At 37.3% G+C, this 24,200-nt stretch overlaps 1 protein-coding gene across 1 annotated transcript; it reads left to right on the top strand.

Annotated features, from left to right (window-relative positions):
- LOC104617144 (chromosome unknown open reading frame, human C7orf60) lies at positions 1–23,500 on the top strand. Its single transcript, XM_010282380.1, has 4 exons — positions 1–134; positions 8,645–8,818; positions 17,057–17,171; positions 22,301–23,500. The coding sequence occupies exons 1-4, from the start codon at positions 64–66 to the stop codon at positions 22,928–22,930; spliced, it is 990 nt and encodes a 329-aa protein (XP_010280682.1). The 5' UTR covers positions 1–63; the 3' UTR covers positions 22,931–23,500.
- The last annotated feature ends 700 nt before the right edge of the window (positions 23,501–24,200 follow it).

Raw genomic sequence — 24,200 nt, forward strand, 5'->3', positions numbered from 1 at the left:
TTCGATAAGATCTGGCGTGAGCACTGTGAGGATGAGGAAACTCTGTGTGAATATGCTGTGGCAATGAAAAACCTTGCAGATAATCACTGGGCAAAAACTTGTGAAGGGGAAGGCCGAATTGAATGGTGTTGCAGGTAAATCTTAATGTATTCGAAAGATGCAATTGCATACTTCTACTCGCAAATTTCTTATAATACAAGGCTTAAGCTTTTTTTTGCCATTTTTTAAGATTTGTTCTATAACATGTTAATGATTTATTGCTTCCTAAAGCAAGTACCTTCCTACTGTTCCAACTTACTAAGGAAGTATAGCTTATGAAATGTTTTGTTAAAAGGTGGCCCTTTTTTAAAAGTGTCTTCAACAAACAACTTTTTTTCCTCAATACTGAAGCATACATTTGTCTGAACCTAAACTGAACAAATACAGTGAGTGTAGCTCAAGTTTAATTTTCAGGGCTTTGATTTGATTTGTGTGTATAATACAATAGTGTTTGAGCTCCAAATGCAAATCTCTGCTTAATTTTCAAGTCTTAATCTTGACTCTAGCCTCTGTGGAACTTTTTTAAAATTTGTTTTAAACTTTTTAAAATTCCTGGGTTGTAAATGTCTAGATTTTATTGGGTTGTCTGAAGAGTGAAGTCATGAAGTGGGTTCAACTAAACTATTTCAATTCTTGAGGAAAATAAACTCCTAAAGGAGGAGAAATGTTGGTCACTCAGGATTCCTGCATACAGTTGGCATCCAAGGCATACCATGGAATCTGTACAGCAGAATAAAGTAAAACACTGTTGAAATCCAACTGGGAAGAGAATTTATCTATAGTTTGGCATTTGGGAATGACTTTAGACAGGTGAAAAGTAACGTTGTGTACCAGTCTCTAGGTCCTGCAGGTGAGTGTTGCAGTGTGGTCAGCAAAAGGCATCAAATAAAAGAAGGCATGGTATCCCTAAAGTTATATACATTATGTGGGTCCCATTAAAAAAAAAAAGGGGGGGGGTGGGGGCAACACAACTGTGAAACAGTTGATCTACAATACATCTTGGTGGCAACTTGAGCTGTTCTGTGGCTTCTGGAAATGGAGCAAGTAATAGCAAGCTGTTTCACTTTTTCCCTACAACAGATTCTTAAATATTTGAAACTCATTTCTTTATCTATTAATCTTTTATCATTTAGCTTAAAAAACCCCCCAAAAATAGTTAAATGTTTCTCTGTAGACCCTTTTCTGGACATGTTTTGTGTATCCTTATCCCAGTTACAAGAGAGGTGAATCAGTTGGAAAGGACACCCAAAACTGGACACAGTGTTCTCCATGCCTTATCAGGGATAAATAAAATGAAGAAATATTCTTGAGGTTGTAGTAAACTCTTGTTATGCTGCTGACCTTGTTTGGTGGCTTTTCTGTAGAGTTTTTTTGTATTGGTGTGGCATTGATTGTGGCTCACTTATGACCCCAAGTGCCCATTTCTTTTTTAATGGCTTTCTCAGCTGCTAGTTGTTTTCTTGTATTTGTGCTATTCATTACTTCTATGGAAATGCTGATATTTGTACTTCTCTCTACAAAATTACATTCTCTTGAATCATATTGAATTCTAACATTGCTTGCAGTATCTTGCCCCACCCCAGCTTGGCATAATTTGCAGATCAGTTAAGAGGAGTACTGATTGTTCCCAATGGTCAGGTTATCTGTGAAAATACTAATTTTATTGGACCCAGGACAGACTCTCATGGAACATTGCCCAGTATTTTCGTACAGTATAGTTGTCAACTAATATGTGAATCTTTTTTCAGTAGAGCTGTGTACATTTACTTTAACTTCAGCTAAACTGTATTCCCTTTGTGACAAGCTTGTCTGTTACCCTGTAGGACAGAATAATGTTCCTTGTGGACAGTTGATGGCCTATGTATTGAAGTTCTTTGGCTCTGTGTCTCACTTGTTTTCTGTTTGTAGTTCCTACAAGATTCACAAAGTAAACATTTAAATAAGTGTCCAGTTTGGGCCTTGCATCATGAACTCATATTAAGAAGAGAATCCACCTGGTAAGAGACACTAGAAGCTTTATACCGAGACAGAGCATTTAATTAAAGCACAACCTGTTCAGTTTGCAAAGCCAAGGGGTCAGGATTTTTACATCAGTAGAAAAAGTGGGGTACTTTTGTGTGTCTTGGATTAAACTGAGGTCTGGATGGCTAGATACCAGAACATATCTGATTGACTTTGTGTTCTGCAATTTTTTTTTTCCTTTTTGAAGGGTCAAGAGGTGTGCCAGACAGATGGCAGGTCCCATTGTTGCTACTCCTCTTTATGTCCGGGTGCATAATTGCATGCAAGAGACCTTGACTTGCATGAGATTTCACTGAAAGCTTTTGCTCAATGCAAGTTTTTTTTTTTTAAATCTTTCCTTCATTTTTCTTGTATTCTCTTATAAACAAGCATCTGATAAAGTAAATCAGAGAATACAGAATAACCAGTAGAGAAGCCATGTGTATGTCTCGGGATCAAGAATAAAAATGTTCTTGTAGCTTTCCACTTCTGAAAGCCTTTCTAGCTATTTAGTTGAAGCCACTGGAAAAATGCTTATTCTGACATTAATTCTTAAACCAGAAGACATGAAACCTACTATTTTACTTCTTCATTAGTTGTTGATTTAAACAAGCACATATCCAGACTTAAGGAACTATAAAAGATGGAAAGCAGAACATGATAGTCTGTGCTGATGACCCTATGCCTGCATTGTGTAGGGACAGTTTTATTTATTTTTTCAGTGCAACATTATACAGCTGTTAGTTGGGGGCTGGCAGGGAAGAGGGATTAAAACTTTGGCTCTTTCAGGTGCAGTTTAATGATCCCCTGAGTGGCGTTGTAAAAAGCCTGCAACACTCAACTGTCCTTCCCTTACGTTCTTTTTATATCTTTAGAAAACTGAACACATTAGCCAATGGTATTTGGAAACAAATGTTTCTGTTTCTCTTTCATTTCACTCGTACTACAACACAAAACTTAAACCACAATGGGGTAAGATGATGTTTACCCTGAATAATTGTCCTAACTCTTAGTTTTTGCTGTCATAGGTAGGCTGGTGAACCTTTGTATGGACAATGAATGCCAGTCTATTCTGGTTCTAGTTAGAACAAAATAAGCTAGACCAGCAGGTTTCCTTCTTTCTGTTGCTTTTGCATGAGTGTTAAGACTTGTGTTGACTTGGCTATTTTTTTAAATAACAAAAGACAAAATCTGCACTTCTAACTAAAAACAGCTATAATGACAAAGCACTAGTTGGACCTGCATTTTTTTTTAAAAGTCTTTTGATTGTTTCATGAGCCAACTGAGGAAATACGGGCTTGATGAAGTTACTGTCAGGTGAGTGCAGAACTGTTTGGAAAAACTTGCAGAGAATAGATGTTAGAAGGTTATCTTAAAAATGTGATTTACTGAGCAGAACTCTCTCAGTGTCTGTCCCTGCATTCATTACTAATCAATATTTTCATCAATGATCTGCTAGAATAATGTCTGTTTATTAAATTTGCAAATGAGACCAAACAGAAAAGAATTGTCACTCTGAGAGCAGGATTAAAATTTACAGTATTGTTAACTATACCGAATATTATCAACTATACAAATACAGGCCAGGGAGTAATTGGTTGTGTCAGTCTTTTAGAAAAGCATTTGGATTCTATAGCAGGCCACAAACTGAATATGAAACAGTCATGGGATGCTTTTGCAATAAAGGCAAATACCATACTGGAGTGTGTTAATGAGATTGTCCTCAAGATATGTAAAGTACTCCTCTGACTTTATTGAGCATTACTCTTAGCCAAAATATCACCTTGGCCACTGCATTTAAAAAAAAAACCAAACAGCTCAACTCCAAGAAAGATAAAGAAATGGTCAAAAATCTTGTATGTTTTTTCAAAAAAAGCCTTGCATTTTTTTTCTGGACACTGGAGCTGTCTATTTAAAAGAAGAGAGGGTTAAGTAATCCCTTACAGGATCTTTGAGAATAACAGGTCTCTGCTAGAACTGGAAAGCTGATCCTGTTTGGGCTTGGAAGATTGAGTGAATGAATGTTTTAAGTCCCTTCAACACTTTTTCAGCTTTTTTGATGAATGCAGTTAGTTGAGCAATTCACTTTCAGGAGAATGGAATTAAGGAGGAGGTGGCATAAACAGGAGAAGAGAAACCATTTAAAATGGAAGAAAGACTTAATGTTCATTGTTCATGTTTATATGACAGTCTTCACTTTTGCTCTTAAGTACTGCTTTGTTCTGACAAAACCATATCTGTTTGTTGAACACTAGAGCAGTGTTACAGTCACTTATTAGAGCACTGATCATATGATAACTACTGGCTATTTTCAAGTTCTTGGAATCCTTCGGTAATGAAAGATATTGCCTCCAGAAGCTGGCTTGTGGTGGAGGGGTGGACACAATATCAGAGAAACATCTGATTACAGACCTAATTGTGTTTCTCAAAAGGAGAATGTCTCAATTCAATCCTAGAACTGAGACCAAATATGAAAAGTAAAATGGACAAATGTATTGTGTACAAGTTTTTCAACTTGAAGTTTAACAAAATATAAACATGATAATAAAAAATTACCATACTTTACATTGCGAAACCTAGTGCTCTCACCTGTGCTGAATAAAGGATTTCCTTAACCTAAAGCTGGGTGTGCAGGACAATAGCAAAATAATTTCCAGTCCAGAGGAAACTTTTCTGCTTTCATAGGTATGATTAATGTGGTCGAGGGAAATGGAGAATTCTCCCTTCTTTGATTTTCTTTGGAGGTTGGGTGGTGGGTGGCTTAGACCTGTGGAAGAGTTTACACTTCTTTTTTTCAGGCCAGCAGCTCTGTCAGTTGGCATTAGTAAACTTATTCCTCAATGGGTGAGGTTCGGGGAGGAACGTTTTGCAGACAGAAACAATGATGAGAAATTCAGACTTTCCTTCAGCTCTGAAGGGGAGTATGTTATTTCTCTGTACTCTCACTGAACTTCATCTTCTATACTAGGTTTTAGTTAGTAAATATTGTAAGGAACGTAAGTCAAGCTCACCTTTTGCTCATTATAAAGCAGAAGGAAAGACATGGACTGTGTCAGTTCTTAGCCTGTAAAACTGGCTGCTTGAAACCCTTGAGCATTAATAACAGCTATCAGAAACTGCTTTTTTGCCATGGTAAAAGCTGACTACACCAGCTTTAATGTAGTTATTCATTGTCACTTGACAAGAAGAACTAACTACTGGTTCTTTCATGGCTTTTAAATTTTATGTGGTGTTTCTTTGGGAATTCCCCCCTCCTTTTTATTAATTATATATTCCATTGAAACCCTTGGTTTTGGTCACTGTATTCAAAAATGAAGCTTCTATTTCATTGCTGGAGAGTATTAACAAATGAGTATGTATTCATACAGGCTTTTAACAAAGCTTCCTATATGTGTCCAGCCCAAATGGTGGAACAGAGGGATCAACTTGAACAGGTTGTTTACCATTTGAGATTTGAAGTATGGAAAACAAGTTTCACTGAGGAAATATCTAGATTATATTTTTTTTAAAGCAAAGACATGAACTGGACGCTTCACCAGTGTCTCTGCCAGCAAACTTAAACAGTTTAGACCTGAAATGTTTATTTCGCAGTTTGTGTAAACTGTCGCAAGTGTTAGCTAAGGTAGCATTTACATTCCACAGTTCTTCACAAACAACTATGTTAATTGTAGAGCTGTTAGTGTATCATCAAACACTGAAAGCTTAAATGCCAGTTAAAAATGGAGCCATGTCAGTTCTCAGAATTACAAAATAGATTTCTTCATTTTATTTCTCTTTGTAGGTAATTAAGGGATGTTCTGTTCATTACTTGAGTCAGTTGTTAAATACAGTCTTAAACAGCTGCATACTCAAAACCACTGTGTGATCAATGATGGCTTTTAATGGCCATGAAGTGAAATGTGTAGCTACATCAAGAAGTTACCATGCGGTAACCTACTGAGTGCATTACCTCTGGTTAGCTGCTGTGCAGTGACTGCCTGTCTGCCCACTCTACCCCACAGTGAGCATGAGGTCCGCTTCCACAAGGGGAGTATGTCAGCAGCTCTTCTGAGGCCACAGGAACCAAAAGGGCAACATGTAGTAATCCTGTCAGAATTATTGTAACTTCAGAAAGGCATACAATGGAGATAACCTTCAGTGGTTATGAAGTGCAGTGTTTCTTAGGGGTTTTTTGTTTGCATGGGTGGATTTTGTTTTTTTGGGGTGGGGTGGTGGTTTTTTGGCTTCCTCATGGTACTGCAGAGGTATGCAGGCTGGGATCTAATGTGAAGCATTTTACCCAGTCCTGGGCCTTCCTGTGGCTCTGGCCCCTCCTTCTACCAGTGAAAACCCAGAAGTAGAAGATGCTTCTCCTCATGGTTGACTTTGACAGTGTCTTATGTGCAGACAAGGAAGGTCAGTTAAGAAGCATATAGAATTATGAGAACTCATCTGACATGACAGTCAGGGGTAGAAGGATGGAAAAAAAATAATGATTTACACCAGTACCATTCATCAAGAAATGTCTTCTCAGTGACAAGAAGAGCTTATACACTTTACAATTAGATGGTTCTCCTGTGCAGAAGCTCATTAACTGTTAAGCTGGGCAACATACCAGCTTCTAGTGAGTTAAAAGGTTGATAACATCAATAGTTGAGGAGAAAAACAGTACATTCTCCCAAGGTTGTGAACTTTCTGATGTGTTCAGACTCACCTGTGAGCATCAATGGCAGTGCAACGCTATTTAAACTGCCATTGATTTTGGATGGTTTAAGATACACAAAAAGATTTGGAATAAAAAGAGACTGCAGGATGCCAACAAATTATGAGGTAGCTGATAAATGGTATGGAAAAATATTTTTTCTGAGTTTCAATTCTTTGACTAAATGACACACAACTAAATAGTTTTAAATTGATCATATGCTTATAAACAAATAATACAATATAGTGTAAACCACACTTTTATTAGCATACCAGCAATAATTCCAGTGTTTTTCCAGGGTTCTCTTTTGTTTACTGATGTTTTTAATCTCTTTCCTGCTAAGTTAAATGACTGGCTCTTTAACTTGCTTAATTTTAGAGTTGTTGTCTTTCCATACATGCAATCTTTAATGGATGGAGTTGGTCTTATATATCTGGCAGTATTGAAGCCTGGACTGTGACTAATGCTTCTGCATGTGATCTTGCTGCATACTGTGAAGATGTTGATTTTATTTCTTTATTCCACCTAGCTTCTTTTTGGTCTGAAAATATCTTTGGTTAGTGAAGAATTGTAACTATAAACTTGTTGATTATGTTTACTGAGTTTATTTCTCATATAGCTGTGTTTTGTCCTGAGGTTACTGTCTGCATTTTAGACTTTTTATATTTAGTGGAAGAATGCCTAGGGCCTGCTTGAGCAAGTAAAACTTGCTTGTGCTTTGAGATCATTAGACATGGGTCAGTTTTGATCTTGAGGTCCTGTAAGCATGTCAGCATAGAAATGTGTCCAGGATAACACCCCCGCCTCCGGCAAGTAGTAGTAAGCGGGACATAATGTACTACTGTAATTATACCTTTACTGACTGAAGGTGGTCATTTCCTACTATCTTCAAGTAAAGCAACTTCTGTCTGTACCTGTTTGATTGTGTATGTTTCCCTTAAAAAAAAGTCCCTGAGTTGAGTTTCTTATTTTCCTTCACATCTTATATGGTGGAGAGGCTGGATATATTTGTTGCCTGTAATACCATCAACCCTTAGATAAGGCCTGTGTATTCCAAGACTTTGTTTCTATTTGTTATTTAAATGCACCATTATACCACATGTCCTTTCCTGAATTTGTGATGTGAAATACTATGTTATCTTGATCCTACTTTGTATAAGGTGTTATTAAACTACACTTGAACTTATGTTTTCTGGAATGTTTCCTTCAAACCTCTGCAGCTTTGCTAGAGGAAAATTGAGTGAATTTCAAGAAAGCATCATAAAAATGGGTTGGCAGGAAACCATCCTAACAGACATCCTTAACAGAGAAGTACTATTTCTGTTAAACTTTCCATGAAAATATTTGGCTGGCACATCTAATTAAAAATACTGCTTTGTGCAGGGTGTATCAGGCTTTTTAGTTTCACAGCAACAAATTGTTTCCAATTCTACTTCTATTTTGTCGACAAAATTCAGTTATTCTTGAAGATAATGCTTGCTTCTCATACACTAATGCTGACTACTGGTTGATTAAATTGCAGGTGCAATTTAACTTTTTTGACAACATTCATTCTTTTAAACTGGTTAACATTTCTGTTCAAGTATGACTAGATTATTTTTTTTCTGGTTCATATTAGTAAAATAATGACGTATGGAGAAAAAAATTAAAGCTAAAATAAGTCTAAACCTATTTTGAATCTGTTTATTCAACTGGGACTTACAGCCTAATTTTTGGAAATAAAACACCACTTGACTTCAAGAGTGTCTTTGGATGTATCGCATCTTTCCTAAAGCTGATTTACCAAAGTTCCAGTAAAACCTAGATTTGTCTAAAAGCTGACAGCACTTGTATCTCTTAAACCTCTGTCTTGTGCCTTATCTATAGTAAACACCAAAAATAGCATTCTTTTTTTCTGGGGAATTTTTCTTTTTATCTTTTCAGTGTATGCAGAGAGTATTTTCAGAACGGTGGGAAGAGAAAAGCACTTGAGAAAGATGAAAAAAGAGCACTTCTTGATTCTAAGACCACTCCAGCTTTAAATGTTCCTCAGGCTCCCAAGATTGAAGATCCCTTGCCAAACTTCAGCTTGACAAATCATGAAGCTATAACAGAAGAGTAAGTTTTACTTGTTTTCCAGACTTTTTTCCCCCCTGTTTTTGTGGTAAGGCTTACCTGGATTTTTCCCCGTAACGTATTTGATCAGTCTGATGTATTTTTAATAGTTAAGAAGGGGGATTTTCATGTGAATATATACACATTTCAAGAAATATTTATGCTGTAATGTATTTTGGATTAATACATTTGATAAATTTGGATACCATAAAACAGTTGCTTGAGAATGACTGACTACTTGGTCATCTTCATTTAAGTGTTAGAGCAGTTTCACTTTTGTATGTCATTGGTGTGTAATGCAATTTATATTAAACCTTGAGGTGAAATAAGGGAGACATTAATTAAGTTAGAATCTAATGGCTGTTCAGCATTGTTGAAAAGTCAATTGCTTATGTAAGTACTAAGTGCCAAATGTAAATATCAGAGTAGTTAAAACTTTCTCTTCATAAATAATTGCAGAGAAACTCTTGATTCCAATTATACACTTCAAAAGCAATTTTGAATTATAACCCTTAATTTTAAAGGTGCTAGCTTTCTCATGACTGCCTCTGCAGAAGTTGTAGTATCCTTGAGGTATTTTCCTAACAACAGTTTTAATTTTGTTTTGACCTTCACTAAAGAATTTTATTTTTGGCATTCAGGAGTAGCTTTACTTCAGTTACAGTCCTGCCCTCCTTTTCTTCCCCTAAATAACACGGGTCATGTTTGTGGCTATTCCATGTGTGATGGAAAGAATTTAATATTTTGCAAGTATAATGGAATAATGAATGAATAATCCTATTATCATTAAACGTTACACTTATGACTTGCTTCATATTCTTTATAGACCAGTTCTTACAACTGTCTGCAGTAGTGTTTTTTCTGTTCTGTGAAGAGATTGTTCTCATTATTGTAGCACATCTTCTGTGATCAGCACTTACTTTAATTTAGATATGTTATTAGTTAGGAAAGGAATGAGCATGTTAATGTTATTAGCAGATGTGTCTGTCCTTATGCGCTGGTATCTTTTGTGGTTCCTCATGTTTGTAAAATAACTTGAAAAAGGCATAAAGATCCCGAATGCCTATGTAGTTAAATAGTTACATGCAAAATGAAAACATTTTCTCTGTTGTTGTCCTATTATGACAAGACAAAACAGATGCTTCCAAAATGAAGATAGTAGCTTCTCATAAGATGACTTCCCCCCACAGACTCCTCTTTTTAATGCTCATTTTGCTAAGTCAGTCTCAAAATGAATACCTGTTTTTAATGAGAACTGGCAGGCACTCTCACATAAAGGACTAATGGGATACTAATACCTTATAACATCTCAATAATGCTGGCATTTGTTAACACATAATTTTAGCATTACTATAAATAGCAGTTTGTTGGTACTTGTTTGTTTAAATCTATAAGTTTGATCATACACTACTTAAAGTTGATTTGTCTTTCAGTGGGATGCCTTGTCATGTTAAAGTATTAGCACTCTCTTTGCATGTGCTCTATCTTTACACTTTATACAGTTTATAATGGCTGTTGCAGAGTTAACTTCACATGACTTTCTTCTTGCTACCAGTAGTCCGTAGCCTTACTTTTTGTCTCAACAAGTGTCTATAGACAGTAGTTAGTAGAGAAGTTTTTATTTAATAATTTTTAAAGTATTTGTTAATATAGTGAGTGATGATTTTTTTATTTTCATTCTCAAAACTTTAAAAATACATACATGCATAAAAGACATACCTGGCAAAGGCAAGATTCATAATATTTACCTGAGTAAGCAACAAATGATAGTAAGGGTTTTAGTAGCTGTACAGACCTTAAAGCAACAAGGCATACCTCTTCTAATTTACTGCCCAGAGAAATCAAAGTTCAATTTCTTCCTTTATGCCTTATAGAAGAAATTAGAGTTTATCAGAATGAAAATGGATTGTGTATTACAAAAGGCATACTTTCCTCCTGATGTGCTTTCCTACCATGCCTACACTGATCAATTAGTGAAGTCTGTATCTTAGTGAGGTCTTGATACCAAGGGGTATGGGGGAACCTGCACACACACACTCACTCACTTGTTCAAATACTGTTACTCCAATCTGGTCATGTAATGCTACAGATAAAAGTTGTGGGGTTGTCTATAGGTATGGCTAAGCCTGTAACTTTTTTTTTACTCTAGTAAGTGTAAAGACAGTAATTTTGTTCTTCCCATATATCACCCTCCCTCAAGTAGTATTAAAAACTGGTTATGTAGGAGCTTATATAGGAGCTCTTTCTGAGCTTACCTTTACTGGCAAGCCATTGTAGAGTGACTGTACTTTGCTTGGTAAGGAGCAAAGCTAGCTGAGGAATAAAAAGTTCTACAGGTAGTAAAAAAAGATGCTGGGGGATGCAGAGAGAAGTTGGAAGCACTCAGCCAGCTCTTAAAGGTGATGGTAGGAAACATTATAGGAACCAGAAGTGCAAAGTTTACTGCAACTCAGAAAGTCACTCAGCTACTTTGATGATCCCATTTCCAGTTGCTCACCTCTTTCCCAGATTAAAATTGATGAGTCTCACAGAAATAACTAATGCAAACATTCCTTTTTTACTTTCATCTGTATGAAAAGTAATGTATTGTCCACAGTATGTACTTCCATCCTGGAATGAGTTCTTCTGTTTCTAACATTAACACTGCACCTGTTGTGAAGCTGGACATCAAAGTGGCTTAGTCTTGCAAGATAAAAGCAGCTGTTATCTGCTATTTAACAGCTCCTCCCTTCAATAAATCAGTCCCCCCTTTGTTCTCTTTTTGAGTTGTTTCGCTTTTTTTTCTGTCAAATTAAGCAGTCTTGCTTTTTATCCTTACTGGTAAAAATCACAACCTCTTTCGTATGGGTTCTTCTCAGGTGTAACAGCTGAACATTAGCCAGCAGTGTGCCCAGGTGGCCAAGAAGGCCAACAGCATACTGGCCTGTATCAGAAATAGTGTGGCCAGCAGGAGTAGGGAAGTGATTGTGCCCCTGTACTCAGCACTGGTGAGTGCTCAAATAATATGCACCTCGAATACTGTGTTCAGTTTTGGGCTCCTCACTACAAGAAGGGTGTTGAGGTGCTGGAGCATGTCCAAAGAAGGGCAACATGTCTAGAAGCCCAAAGAAGGGCAATATGTCTAGAGCACAAGTCTTATGAGGAGCAGCTGAGGGAACTGGGGTTGTTTAAGTCTGGAGAAGAGGAGGCTGAGGGGCGACCTCGCTCTCTACAACTACCTGAAAGGGGGTTGTGGTGACGAGGGTGTTGGTCTCTTCTCCCAAGTAACTAGCAAGAGGACGAGAGGAAATGGCCTCAAGTTGCACCAGGGGAAGTTTAGACTAGGTACTAGGAAAAATGTCTTTACTGGGAGAGTGGTCAAACATTGGAACAGGCTGCCCAGGGAGGTGGTGGTGTCACCATCACTGTGATGTTGTTCAAAAGTGTTGAAGTGTTCAAACAACGTGTAGACATGACACTTTGGGACATGGTTTAGAGGGCATGGTGGTGTTGGGTTGATGGTTGGGCTTGATGATCTTAAAGGTCTTTTCCAACCTTAATGATTCTGTGATTCTGTGTTGGTTTGACTGTCTCTTAAGGTTCAACCTATCATTCCTTCTTTCATATATAGCTCAGCAAGCTAGACCTTCCTAGTGGATATGTTTATGCGTGGATGTTACAAAAGATTTGAGGCCTACCAGTGTTGCCCCTCGGAACCAGACATACAGCTTTGTTCTGCTCTTCTGACAGCAGTATAAGGCAGCTGATTTTTTTTCCCCCTCCCATCCTTGCTAAATAATAGAGTAATTGAAAACTGTAAACTAGAAGATCAGCACTTGAAGTGATTAATTTCAGAGATAAAGTGACTTTCCTTATGTTCATGTAATTGTGTTCTATTTCTATCTACTTCCAAGAGAAAATGTCACTTACCTGTGCAACACCTAGTTGAATAATAGGTGCATTTTTAAGGGGGCTAATAATGAAGGACTGCAGTCCAGGTAATAAACTTCTTGAAATAAACAAGTGTGGGATATATTTGAAATACACTCATATCCCAAGTTATGGACACTTTTTTACCAGTTCCTGATCTTTAACTATTCATACTATATTTTTTTCTACTTGTACACTAATGCATTGGAGAACTCTGGATTCAAGATGTGCTGGGAGATCACCTGCAGTGGCAAAGTACCCTCCTTGCTTCTAATGTTGCCTTGACTGAAAATCGTTAGAAAACGGGGGTTGAAGGGTGATTATCAACAAATTTAGTAAGACTACATTTCTAACAAAGTCATTGGCTCACTGGATCAGTGATAGTCACCTAGATTACAGTTATATTCTCACAGAGGAATCTGACTTAAGAGTTACAGTGCTGAAAAGTACGTCTTCAGACCATCTGAATCGGTAGTCTGTGCTCTCTGTATATGTTCAGTGACCAAATCTAAGTGCTTCTGAAGAACTTCAAAATGATTTCCAGCACCTAACTAGAATCCTGTTCCTACTGATAACCGGCAGCCTGAGAATTGCTACAAAGCAATTCATTGAACCTGTGTTCTGAGAGGCAGCAAAACCTGACAAGCAACAGGAAGTCAAGACAAGTGAGCATCTGCACCTCTTGTACTTTTAAGGTTTCAATTGCATTGAACTTAGACTACAGGACTTCTTGGATATGAGACATCTATCAGAATGAATTTGCCCTGTATCAAATGCCTTCAATGTCTTGTCCATTAGTTTAGAAGAGAGTTTCTGGCTTCTGCTCAGCTTGGAATCCAGACTTGTAGCGTTTCAGAAGTGTGCCTCAATGCTGTAGTAGTCTGAAGTTGTTTCCCCCTTCACCCAGTCAAGAATAACGCTGCAGCCAAAAATGCAGGTTTTGTAAGAGAGGAAGACAGAACGCATCACAGTTGTTTTTCACTCTGCCATAGGTGAAGTGGGCTTTCCTGGAGAGGGTTCTGCCTTGTGCTGCTTAATTTTAATCTGTACAAGTATTTCATCGAACAGTTTAAATGGAAAATGTTACAATCTCTAGAGGCTGTCACTCTTCTTTATGGGAAGTTTTCCTGCACTATAGAGTCGCATTCCCTCTTCTATTTCCTGTGGTCCCATGTGGTTTCTATTCTTTTACTGTTACCATTGGACTCTTACGTAGAATGCAAGCATACATACAGACATATGTTTCTGTTATTGAGAAAGAATCTGCCATTAGTGTCTCCATTTGCTAGGCAAGGAGATATGCTGGTCTGAGAAATCTCATACTAGCCTTACATGGAGAAAGACACTACTTGACTTAAGCCCATGTTTGTGATTTATGGCCACTAGGATCTGAATGGTGCCTCTGCAGTATTCAAATTCCTGTTGTACAGTTTACATTGTGATTGGTATCCAAGATGGGGAAAAAATTGTTGCTATTATCTTCATTCTGGAAACTCACTCAGTACTGACTGACTTATGGGGTAGCCTGGTAATGTATCTGGTTTTAACTTAAAGGTAATCGTTGCATTATTTGCCTTGGTGGTGTTGGTATTTTGACAGAAGTATCCCCTGGTTATCTTCTATTCCATGAAGAAGCAAAATTCTTAAACTTGGCATTACTGTTCTGCTGCATGCAACAAGAAATCTTCCCTTGCTTCTCCAACATCCTCTCTGTGGTAGATCACTGGGAGTTTAGGAGGAGCACAGAGAGCCCAGATCTCTCTATTGCTCCTTAAAGATTTTTTTTTTTCCCCTGCAGTATTCCTTACTGCTTTGTTGTTGCTATGGGTACAACCATGGCTTTGTTGGATTCCATTGACACTTCAGATCTATTTCTGAAAGTTTTTGCAGTTATCTGTCTCTTTAGGGAGAAATCTTTCCCCAAAAGATGACAAATGATATTTTGGAGATGCCAGTTGGAATTGGCTACAGAATCTTGAATCAAAAAGCAAAACTTGCTTGCTGGAAAGCTATCATTCTCCTCCCTGTGATTTCCATGTGAAAGCTGTGGGTTTGCCTCTGTTAATGGACTTTGGGTGTTCTAAGATCTTACAAATCATGATGGAAATTTTTAGATGCAGCCCTGTAAATGATCCATTAGAAAGAGCTCAAACTGTTGGGTGCTAATGGTGCTGTACTTCTTTTTTTTTTGATACATGGGTGCACTCATCAAGTTGTGTTTTAAAGAACAGGCAGATGTAAAGTCTGTACTAGTGGACTTGAACACAATTGTTTAACTCCAACATTTACTGTTTTGTTGCCATTGCAAAGAAAGAATAAACAGCAGGGGCCTCCAAATTCAGAATGCAAGGAAAATAAAAAAACCTGAAGAACAGTGTCTTTGATTGTAGAATGTATTCAACAGCTGAGTCCTTGATATTAGTGATAAAAAAGTGCAACTTCAAATTCTAATTCTTTTATGAGGGACAGTGTATCAGGTTAGAGAAACTAAGTGCCAGGATGAGGCAAAACCTTTAAATGATGACATGATAGCTGACTGCCAGTACTTCTGTACAGGTGCATTGATCTTATCTGATGCTACATTATATATACTGCTGTCTGCCTTAGTCATGAAGAAAATGCCTATGGTTGCAAGCTTGATGACCACAAATGTTCCTCTAGGCATTGGTCAAAGAGACTATCCTTTGGAAGATAAGAATGCTTTCAGAGGCAAGGCAGCAAATCACTATCCTCAAAAGTTGGCAGACATGTGTGTGTTTTTTTTTTTTTTAAACTATATATTTAACTTAAAGAAAGGAACAATGATGTCTTTATCTTCATAAAGGCATTTCAGGTTGGTTTTGCAGTTGGTCACAGACTATGTCAGAGCTTCCCAAGAAAAGGCAAATCTCATCTTCCAGGCTTTAGCATGTCTTCTGCTGTGCTATAATGGGAGGTTCCACTAGACAGTGCAAGAATGTCCTCTCTTCATTTCTTCAGTCTACTATTTTCTTACTGATCTCCCACTCTTCCAGTTTTTTTTACCCCAGGAAGCTTTAGAATCTGGTTGAGAATAATGGGCCAGTTATTCAGTGTGGGGGGTTGTTTGGGTTTTTGGGGTGGGGTGTGTCCCCCCCCATGATGTTTTGGAAAGGTGTATGTGCATCTCTGCAGCATTCTGGAACTAAATTACTAAAGTGTCCTCAGCAGTCTCTCAACCTCCTTCTATCAGTCCAAGCATTAAGTCATGATTTCTCAAGTTAATCCCCCTCCCTCCCCCCTTTTTTTTTTTTTTTTAAATCATTCACCTTTTGTTGTTTGGAAGCATAGTTAAGCATTTAGTATGACAGCCATTGACCTTCTTATCTATAATTTCACCTTGAATAGTAGGGTTATCACACAGTGGCAGATGAGATAGATTTTTGGCTTACTAAAACGTTCTTCAGAATTCTTACAGGATATATCTTCATTTTTCAGTACTTCAAGAAGTACTCTGATTAGGACTCTCTTTCCTAAACCAGAGGGCTATTTTTGACTATTTGTCATTAAAAAGCTTTTGGATCCTTCAAAACAAAATTGATTGCGTATTATGGAGTAGACTTTTTTCCCAGTAGTTCTGAGGGAATACTTTAATTCATTTAGATGTTTAGAATAACTTCCTTTCAACTTGAGCAGCCAGTTTTTAAGTTTGTGGCTCTGCATGGACTGCTCTCTTTCACAGCATCTGTTGCAAACAGACTTGGAGTGAACATCCAGCATTTTAAAAAATACTAGCTAACATAAAGCAAACAAACCATCTTAAAATTTTTGCAGGGAATAACTAAATGCTCTAATTTTTAGGTGTTTTTTTGTTTGTTTACATTGGAATACCATTATGTGTTCTCTTGTCTTTGTTAAACAAACGATGGCACTTGACTTCAGATGGCCTTTAAAATGGGACTGACAAGTATGGTAGGTCATAGAGTGTTACCAATTTTTCTTTCAAACTCCTGAAATTTTAACTCTTGACTTGTGTGACTTCAATACCAATAAATACCACAAAAACGTAAGTGGGAAGCACAAAGCAGTAGAAAAAGCCTGTCTAGTGGACAGACAAGTTGCCATTTTAGTTTCTTACTACAAGTACACAGGTATTACAGCTGCTCTGAACATAAACTCTTCTGTTTGAGGGCCATCTGCTTTACTGATGGAGCTTGTTTTTTAGGTATCTCAGCAATTCAAGTAAGGCATTCACTTCTGTTAGTCACTACTGTGGTGTTCTGACAATTTTTTGCATTAGTTATTTGAAATTGTAATTCAGAATATAGCTTCAAAAGTAACATTTGATAAAACTGATTTTTTGCTGCTTCTTAGATTGCTCTACTCCTTGGGGAAGATCAGATTACTTGATGTTGGTAGCTGCTTTAATCCATTTCTGAAGTTTGAAGAATTTCTGACAGTTGGCATAGATATTGTTCCAGCTGTTGAGGTATGTAATGTTTGCTGAATTTCTCAGATATTTTAGAATGCTTCAAAATGACTGTTAAAAAAAAAAAAAGTATCTTTAATACTTAAGCATGTATCCTAAATACCTGTGCTTTAATAGGAACTGGGGCCATCCTACTACATCCTTTCCCATGAACAGGCTCTAACCTGCAGTTGTGTTTTGTTTTAAAAATCTAATTTTTTTCAAGAGTTGTGCCTTTATAATGCGGTTGTGAATCTTAAAATGGGAAAATTTTAGTAGCCATCTTTTAATGGCATTTCAGATGAATCCTTGCATCTTAAAAGGCATAAATAAAAATTGAATAAGCTTATGCTTAGGCATGAACCTCTCCAGAAGCTGCATTCACTGACAGAAGGAAATGATCAGTGACTGTACTTGTTGAGGCTTTTCTGGGGAGTTTTAGTAAGCAGAAGTGTACTGTAAGGGGCCTTTCCAATTTAGTGCTAGAAATATTACTGAACTTCTTCAATATGAGGACAAATTTATCAGCACTTTTGGGGTAAATTGCTTCATTTTCTCTAGGTAGTAAGGTTCTCAAATGCATTAATTCTGCTGTAATCCTATATTTTTTCTGTCTTTTTCTCTTGACCCAACTTTTGTCAGTCCTAATAGCATTTATCAACCAAGCAAAATGACAAAGTGGAATGAAAAGATACAGAAAGGAATGCATTTCTGGCAGAAAACAGAAAAACCGTTGACCATATGCATCTTGACCACTTAAAGTTTAAAATCAGGCTGTATTAAAATCAGTGGCCTAAGGTAACCCCCTGTAGAAGTGGAGAGGTGAGAAGTGTATGAGTACAGTGATACAGTTAACCTGAAAGTAATGTTCTCATTTGCTGCAGCGTGGTTTACATGCTAAATGCATGGTCTTTTGTTGTGGTTACAAGGTTTAGTCCACTAACACCTAATTTATATTTTTGCACATACGCTTAGAGGTAATGAAAGATATTATTGAAAAAAATCTGAGTCTGATAAATTGTTTTTTTAAAGCAATTCAATGTGAATTTCATTTAAAACACAAAGAAACTTTTGAGTGGACTCCATCTTGCCTTATGCCATATGAAGGGCAAGGAGGTGATTCAGGACAGCCAGCACGGTTCCACCAAGGGCAAGTCCTGCCTGACCAACCTCGTGGCCTTCTATGATGGAGTGACCACGTCAGTGGACAAGGGAAGATATACAGATGTCATCTATCTGGATTCCTGTAAGGCCTTTGACACTGTCCCCCACAACGTCCTTCTCTCTAAATTGGAGTGATATGGATTTGATGGGTGGACTGTTGGGTAGATGAGGAATTGGTTGGATGGTCACATCCAGAGGATAGTGGTCAATGGCTCAATGTCCAGACGGAGATCGGTGACAAATGGTGTCCCTCGGGTCTGTATTTGGACCAATACTCTTTAATATCTTCATCAATGATATAGTGGGATCGAGGGCACCCTCAGCAAGTTTGCAGATGACACCAAGCTGAGCGGTGTGGTTGACATGCCTGATGCCATCCAGAGGGACTTGGACAAGCTGAAGGAATGGGCCCATGTGAACCTTACGAGGTTCAACAAGGCCAAGTGCAGGGTCTTGCACCTGGGTCGGAGCAACCCCCGGTATCAGTACAGGCTGGGAAATGAAGGAATTGAGAGGAGCCCTGCTGAGAAGGACTTGGGGGTACTGGGGGATGAAAAGCTAGATATTAGCTGGCGATGTGTGCTCATAGCCAGAACGCCAACAGTCTCCTGGGCTACATTCAAACAAGCGTGGCCAGCAGGTCAAGGGAGCCAGTTCTGCCCCTCTGCTCAGCTCTGCTGAGACCCCACCTGGAGTCCTGCATCCAGCTCTGGAGCCCTCAGCACAGGAAGGACATGGACCTGTTGGAGTGGGACCAGAGGAGGGCCACAGAAATGCTCAGAGGGATGGAACACCTCTCCTCTGAGGACAGGCTGAGAGAGTTGTTGTTGGGGTTCAGCCTGGAGAAGAAGAGGCTCCGGGGAGACCTTGTTGCAGCCTTCCATTCCAGTACTTCAAAGGGACTTATAAAGAAGATGGAGGTGGACCTTTTACAAGGTCCTGTTGCAATAGGACAAGGGGTAATGGTTTTAAACTAAAAGAGGGTAGATTCAGGCTAGATCTAAGGAAGAAATATTTCACAGTGAGGGTGGTGTATCACTGTTACAGGTTGCCTAGAGAGGTGGCAGATACCCCATCCCTGGAAACATTCAAGGTCAGGTTGGATGGGGCTGTGAGCAACCTGATCTAGTTGAAGATGTCCCTGCTCATTGCAGGGGGGTTGGATTAGGTGAACTTTAAAGGTCCCTTCCAACCCAAACTATTCTATGATTCTGTGATTCTATGATATAAGGTTTCAGAATAAGATCCAGAGTGTTCTTATGGCAGTTAATGTCATCTTCTGACATGAAAAATTGATTTGATAACTTAGTGGTAGAAGCTGAAAATAGAACTGGTAAAATCTTCTGATTTAGATCTCTTGGTTAAGATATCAGAATACTTTTTGAAACACATTGAAACATAGAGGCTTCTTGGGAAGTCAGTTTCTTGAATAATATTAAATAGAGGGTTAAATAATTCCTTCTTTAATAAAAATAGTAGATTAATCCACTTTCTACATCTAGAAGTGCTTTGGGTATACATTAAGTAATTGAGTAAAATACTTCAGCTGATTTGAGGAAGAAGGATGTAATTGTGGAAGAACTAGGAGAGGAACTGAAATGTTAGTTATATAATAAAAGAATTAATGTCTTCAGAATGTTTAGAATCTGTTTCATATAGAGAGAATGTAAACTGTAGATACACGAATATGGAAATAATTTCCATTAAAAGGTTTTGTGTTTTGAGGCAGGGGGAAACAGTACCAAGAAAAGATTAGTGTCCTCTTTAGCTAGGTATTGTTCACTCATTTTCAGTGTTTTGGTGTAAGGTGTACACTGAGGGAAACATGCAGTATTAGAAACTAGGAGGAGGGAAACTGAGTCTGGGTAAGCAAAACAGATTTCTTCTTGAACCAGTGTTTTTGCTGGCCATTCCCTCAAACATTCTGCTTATAACACAGATATTCCCAAGTACAATTAGCAGTTGTTATTTTCTTAGAGGAGCTTAATTTGTCTATATAACAAAAAAATAAATTTAAAAAAAAAGATGACAAAATTGGAATGAAGGGAGAACGTTCACTTTGGGAAAATCCAGATACAATTACATACTGCTGGGAAACATGCTGAATATGCAGCAGATGTTATATTGGAGTAAATATAGTCTGAGACAAAAAAAAAGAGAATCTGGAAGGGTATTGGAATTAAACATTAGAATATACAAGTAGGATTGTTTTCTTAAGTGTCAGTGAATGCACTGAAATGTGACTGCTGTTTCAGTGTCTAGAAGAGCTTTAACATCATTTCAAGACTTGTATATCTAAAGTTTAGTAGCAACCTCCAGTTTAGTAGCACTTTTGCCCTAAAACTGCCTGCAGAGTTCAGATTCCACTTGAAACATACTTTAGTCCTGAAATTGTCTTCAACATTATTCCTACATAACTGTTTTGTATTTTTCCACTGAGAAATATATGCAGTCTAAATTGTTTTTTCACTGTGTATGTATAACCTCTAACTTTTTAAGTCTTGCTTCTTAGTAAAGTTAGCATGTTCCTCTGAACAATTATTCTTCAAAGCACTTCTTTCTTTTAAAACTTGTTAGAGGATATAATGAAATTACTACTGTTAATTTCCTGTTCTAAATATTACAAGGAAGCAGAATATAGCCCTGCAGGTATAATAGTTGCAATTAAAATTTCTTGATCATAGCCACATAATGCAAATCCCTTTCTTGATTTTTTGCATATTGGAGGCAAAGATTAAAGCTACTGGAAAACTAAATCACAGATTTTTTTTTTTAACATTGATTTTAACATTGATTACTTTTTCTGATTTACTGCATACTCTCAGAAGAGAATGTGATTTTACCTAACAGAAATAATGTTCTCTACATGGAAACAATTGTGCGTATCAGTTGCTTTATTAATAACTTAATACTAGTGTTCTAGTGATATCTTTTTTGATTATTGTTTTATAAAACACGCTAAAATGCAACAGGTCTACCTCCACCTTTCAGATGTGCTCCACAGAATGTTTTGTGTCTGCTTTCATTTTTGCTTGCCTGTTTAGTGTCCATCGTTCACTGCACATTCTCTAGGCATTAATAACAATTTTTATTGCTATCATGTCAAAATCTTGTATCTTAATACCTTTCTTATAAAAGAAGTCAGTCCCAGGTTTTGAGTACTATAAAGTGTCAAAACTTAAATGCAGTGAATAGCATACTATTACTCTTATTTTTTTGAATGCTCTATGATTAAAGATGCTAAGAACTTATTCTTCTGTATGTTGTATTGTGGTGTCATTTCCCATCTTTGACAGCTTGAGTGCACAAATGATCAACAGATAATTTATAGCCCTTACCTTACTTTGATAACTGCCCAAATGTGTAGTACTACACTTTGCATTTACAGCAAGGTTAAAACATGGACCTGCATCACTGCTGTAAAGCAGTTAGTGTACTGCAACATTCTAATATATATTGCCTTGTTGTAGCTTCTTCATTTATGTACCAGTAAAAAATGATACTTTTTTCCAAGTGACCAAACTACCAAGTTTCTTGGATTCTTTTAAAAGAACTGGTGGTATCAAATTTAGTTTCTAATTACTGTGTTCACACTTATGAAAACTATAAAAGGCTTCCAGCATCCAGAGAAACAAAAGCAATGCAGGCTTATCTGAGTTCTTAAATAATTTGTGAGATAGTTGATATGATACTTTGTTCTTTTGGGGCTAAATTCTTTTTTTTTTAATTAACAGTTTTCAGCTATCAAATCTCTAGTAAATTACTGCTCATCTAAAATTTTGCCCTGCGATTGTGAAAGCTAGCAATATGTATTAAATTGTTATTTTAGATTGTTTGCTTTAATAGCAAGAGGAACATTCAGCAGGCTTGACATTTCCTCATGGGAATGGAGAGGTTATCATTGATTTTCTGTGGGTTTGGATTGTATTTGCTCTTTAAACTAACCCTGATGTTTGTCTGGTTTTCTGATTTTCTTATTCCACCAGAGTGTGTACAAATGTGACTTCTTAAATCTTCAAATTCAGCAACCTCTCCAGCTGGCACAAGATGCTATAGATGCCTTTCTTAAGCAACTGAAAAATCCCATTGATTCTCTACCTGGAGAACTGTTTCATGTCGTCGTTTTCTCACTCCTCCTTTCTTACTTTCCATCACCCTATCAACGATGGATATGCTGCAAGAAGGCACATGAACTTCTCGTATTAAATGGCTTATTGCTTGTTATAACTCCTGATTCATCTCATCAGAATCGCCGGGCTATGATGATGAAAAGCTGGAAAATTGCCATAGAGTCCTTGGGTTTTAAACGGTTCAAGTATTCCAAGTTTTCTCACATGCACCTGATGGCATTTAGGAAAACGTCCCTGCAAACAACAAGTGACTTAGTTAGCAGGAACTACCCAGGAATGTTGTATATCCCGCAGGATTTCAACAGTATAGAGGATGAGGAGTATTCCAACACTTCCTGTTATGTTCGATCAGACACAGAAGATGAACAGCTAGCCTATGGTTTTATGGAGCTACCTGATGCTCCTTACGACTCAGACTCTGGAGAAAGCCAGTCTAGTTCAATTCCTTTCTATGAGCTAGAAGATCCTATCTTGCTTCTAAGTTAATGTAGTCGTTGAAATGCCCTTTCAGCCAAACCTTGCTTAACTAATTTTGCTATACTAACATGGGCTCAACACATGAAAATGGTTTGCATAAGGAAAATGCAAAGGTTTACAGAGTTTGCTATTTTTTTCTACTTTTGAATTTTAAAATTTATTCTTGTATGAAAGTGAAAAAAATACAAGTTTTATGCAAATGACTCACGTCATAGCATAAATCGCTGTTACTTCCTTTAGATTTGTATCACTAAATTTTTTTTCAGAAAGGTACCATTCTTTTCTTTAGTGCTGTGAAGTGTGAATTCTATTTAATTTGCTAAATGTTGTTTCAGTATTTTAACTCAATGTGGTTGAGCTTAAGGCACTGGAGTTGGTGGGCTTCTGAGAAGTGTATGTAGGAAGAAATAATTTGCACTTTAATGAAATGTGCAGATAGGTTAGGACACTTGGTTACATGTATCCCTTCTTAACAAAACTTTTTTCCAAAATTTATTTCACTCCAGTTAAGCCTGGGCTGGAGAAACTATAATACTTGCACATTTGGTTTTATGTTTATTGTAGCCCTCTTGAGATAACACCAAATCGAGGTAACACCACAACACTGGAATATATTCATCCCTAGTTATATATACTGTGTAATTTCACTGCATAAATAGCAGTTAGACATGAGATTTCTGAAGAGGTTATCCCCCCCCGAGGAGTATGGTACGTCTAGACAATTATGTTTCACTTCAAAGCTGGAGCATGTTTTTGCAATTTTATGAGTGTACAAGCACTAACATATATCAGTATTTCCCCGATGATGGTGTTCTGTATTCTCTTTAAACCGTGTTTTTTGGGGCACAGGGTGGGTTTTGTCATGTTTCAAAGTAAATTATTTATGCATTTTAAAAACAAACAACTTTAATTGTCCTTATTTGTAGACCTCTGAAGTTATATGGTAACTACAGACTGATTTTGTAAAAAGGAACATAATTATACAGGTTTTTCAAGGATACACATATTTGCACAAAGACATGTATTCAGACCACATGAGTGAAGTTAACATACAGTATTTGTTTGCTTATTTGGACGCAAAAATCTTCCGTTCAGTTAAATAAAAACTCCATAGCTTTCTGAAAACTGGTCTGCACTGTAAAGAGATGGAACAGAAGTGTTTTACATCTATGAAGTTTTTTAACTTGTGTAATAAGTTTGTGAGTTTTTGAAGGAAAAACAATGCTGTTCAGTGGTAAAAAATAGAGGATTCAGTATTAGTTTAGGTTAGATTTCTCTC

The sequence above is a fragment of the Phaethon lepturus genome, unplaced genomic scaffold (assembly GCF_000687285.1).
Source record: "Phaethon lepturus isolate BGI_N335 unplaced genomic scaffold, ASM68728v1 scaffold16702, whole genome shotgun sequence".
NCBI classification, from domain to species: Eukaryota; Metazoa; Chordata; class Aves; order Phaethontiformes; family Phaethontidae; genus Phaethon; species Phaethon lepturus.

What these genes read in the sequence shown, in the direction of transcription:
- LOC104617144 (XM_010282380.1), top strand. Translation starts at nt 64, where the DNA reads ATGAAAAACCTTGCAGATAATCACTGGGCAAAAACTTGTGAAGGGGAA. An exon ending in CATGAAGCTATAACAGAAGA is followed by an intron (nt 8,819 to 17,056) that starts GTAAGTTTTACT and finishes GCTGCTTCTTAG; the next exon opens with ATTGCTCTACTCCTTGGGGA. An exon ending in ATATTGTTCCAGCTGTTGAG is followed by an intron (nt 17,172 to 22,300) that starts GTATGTAATGTT and finishes TTATTCCACCAG; the next exon opens with AGTGTGTACAAATGTGACTT.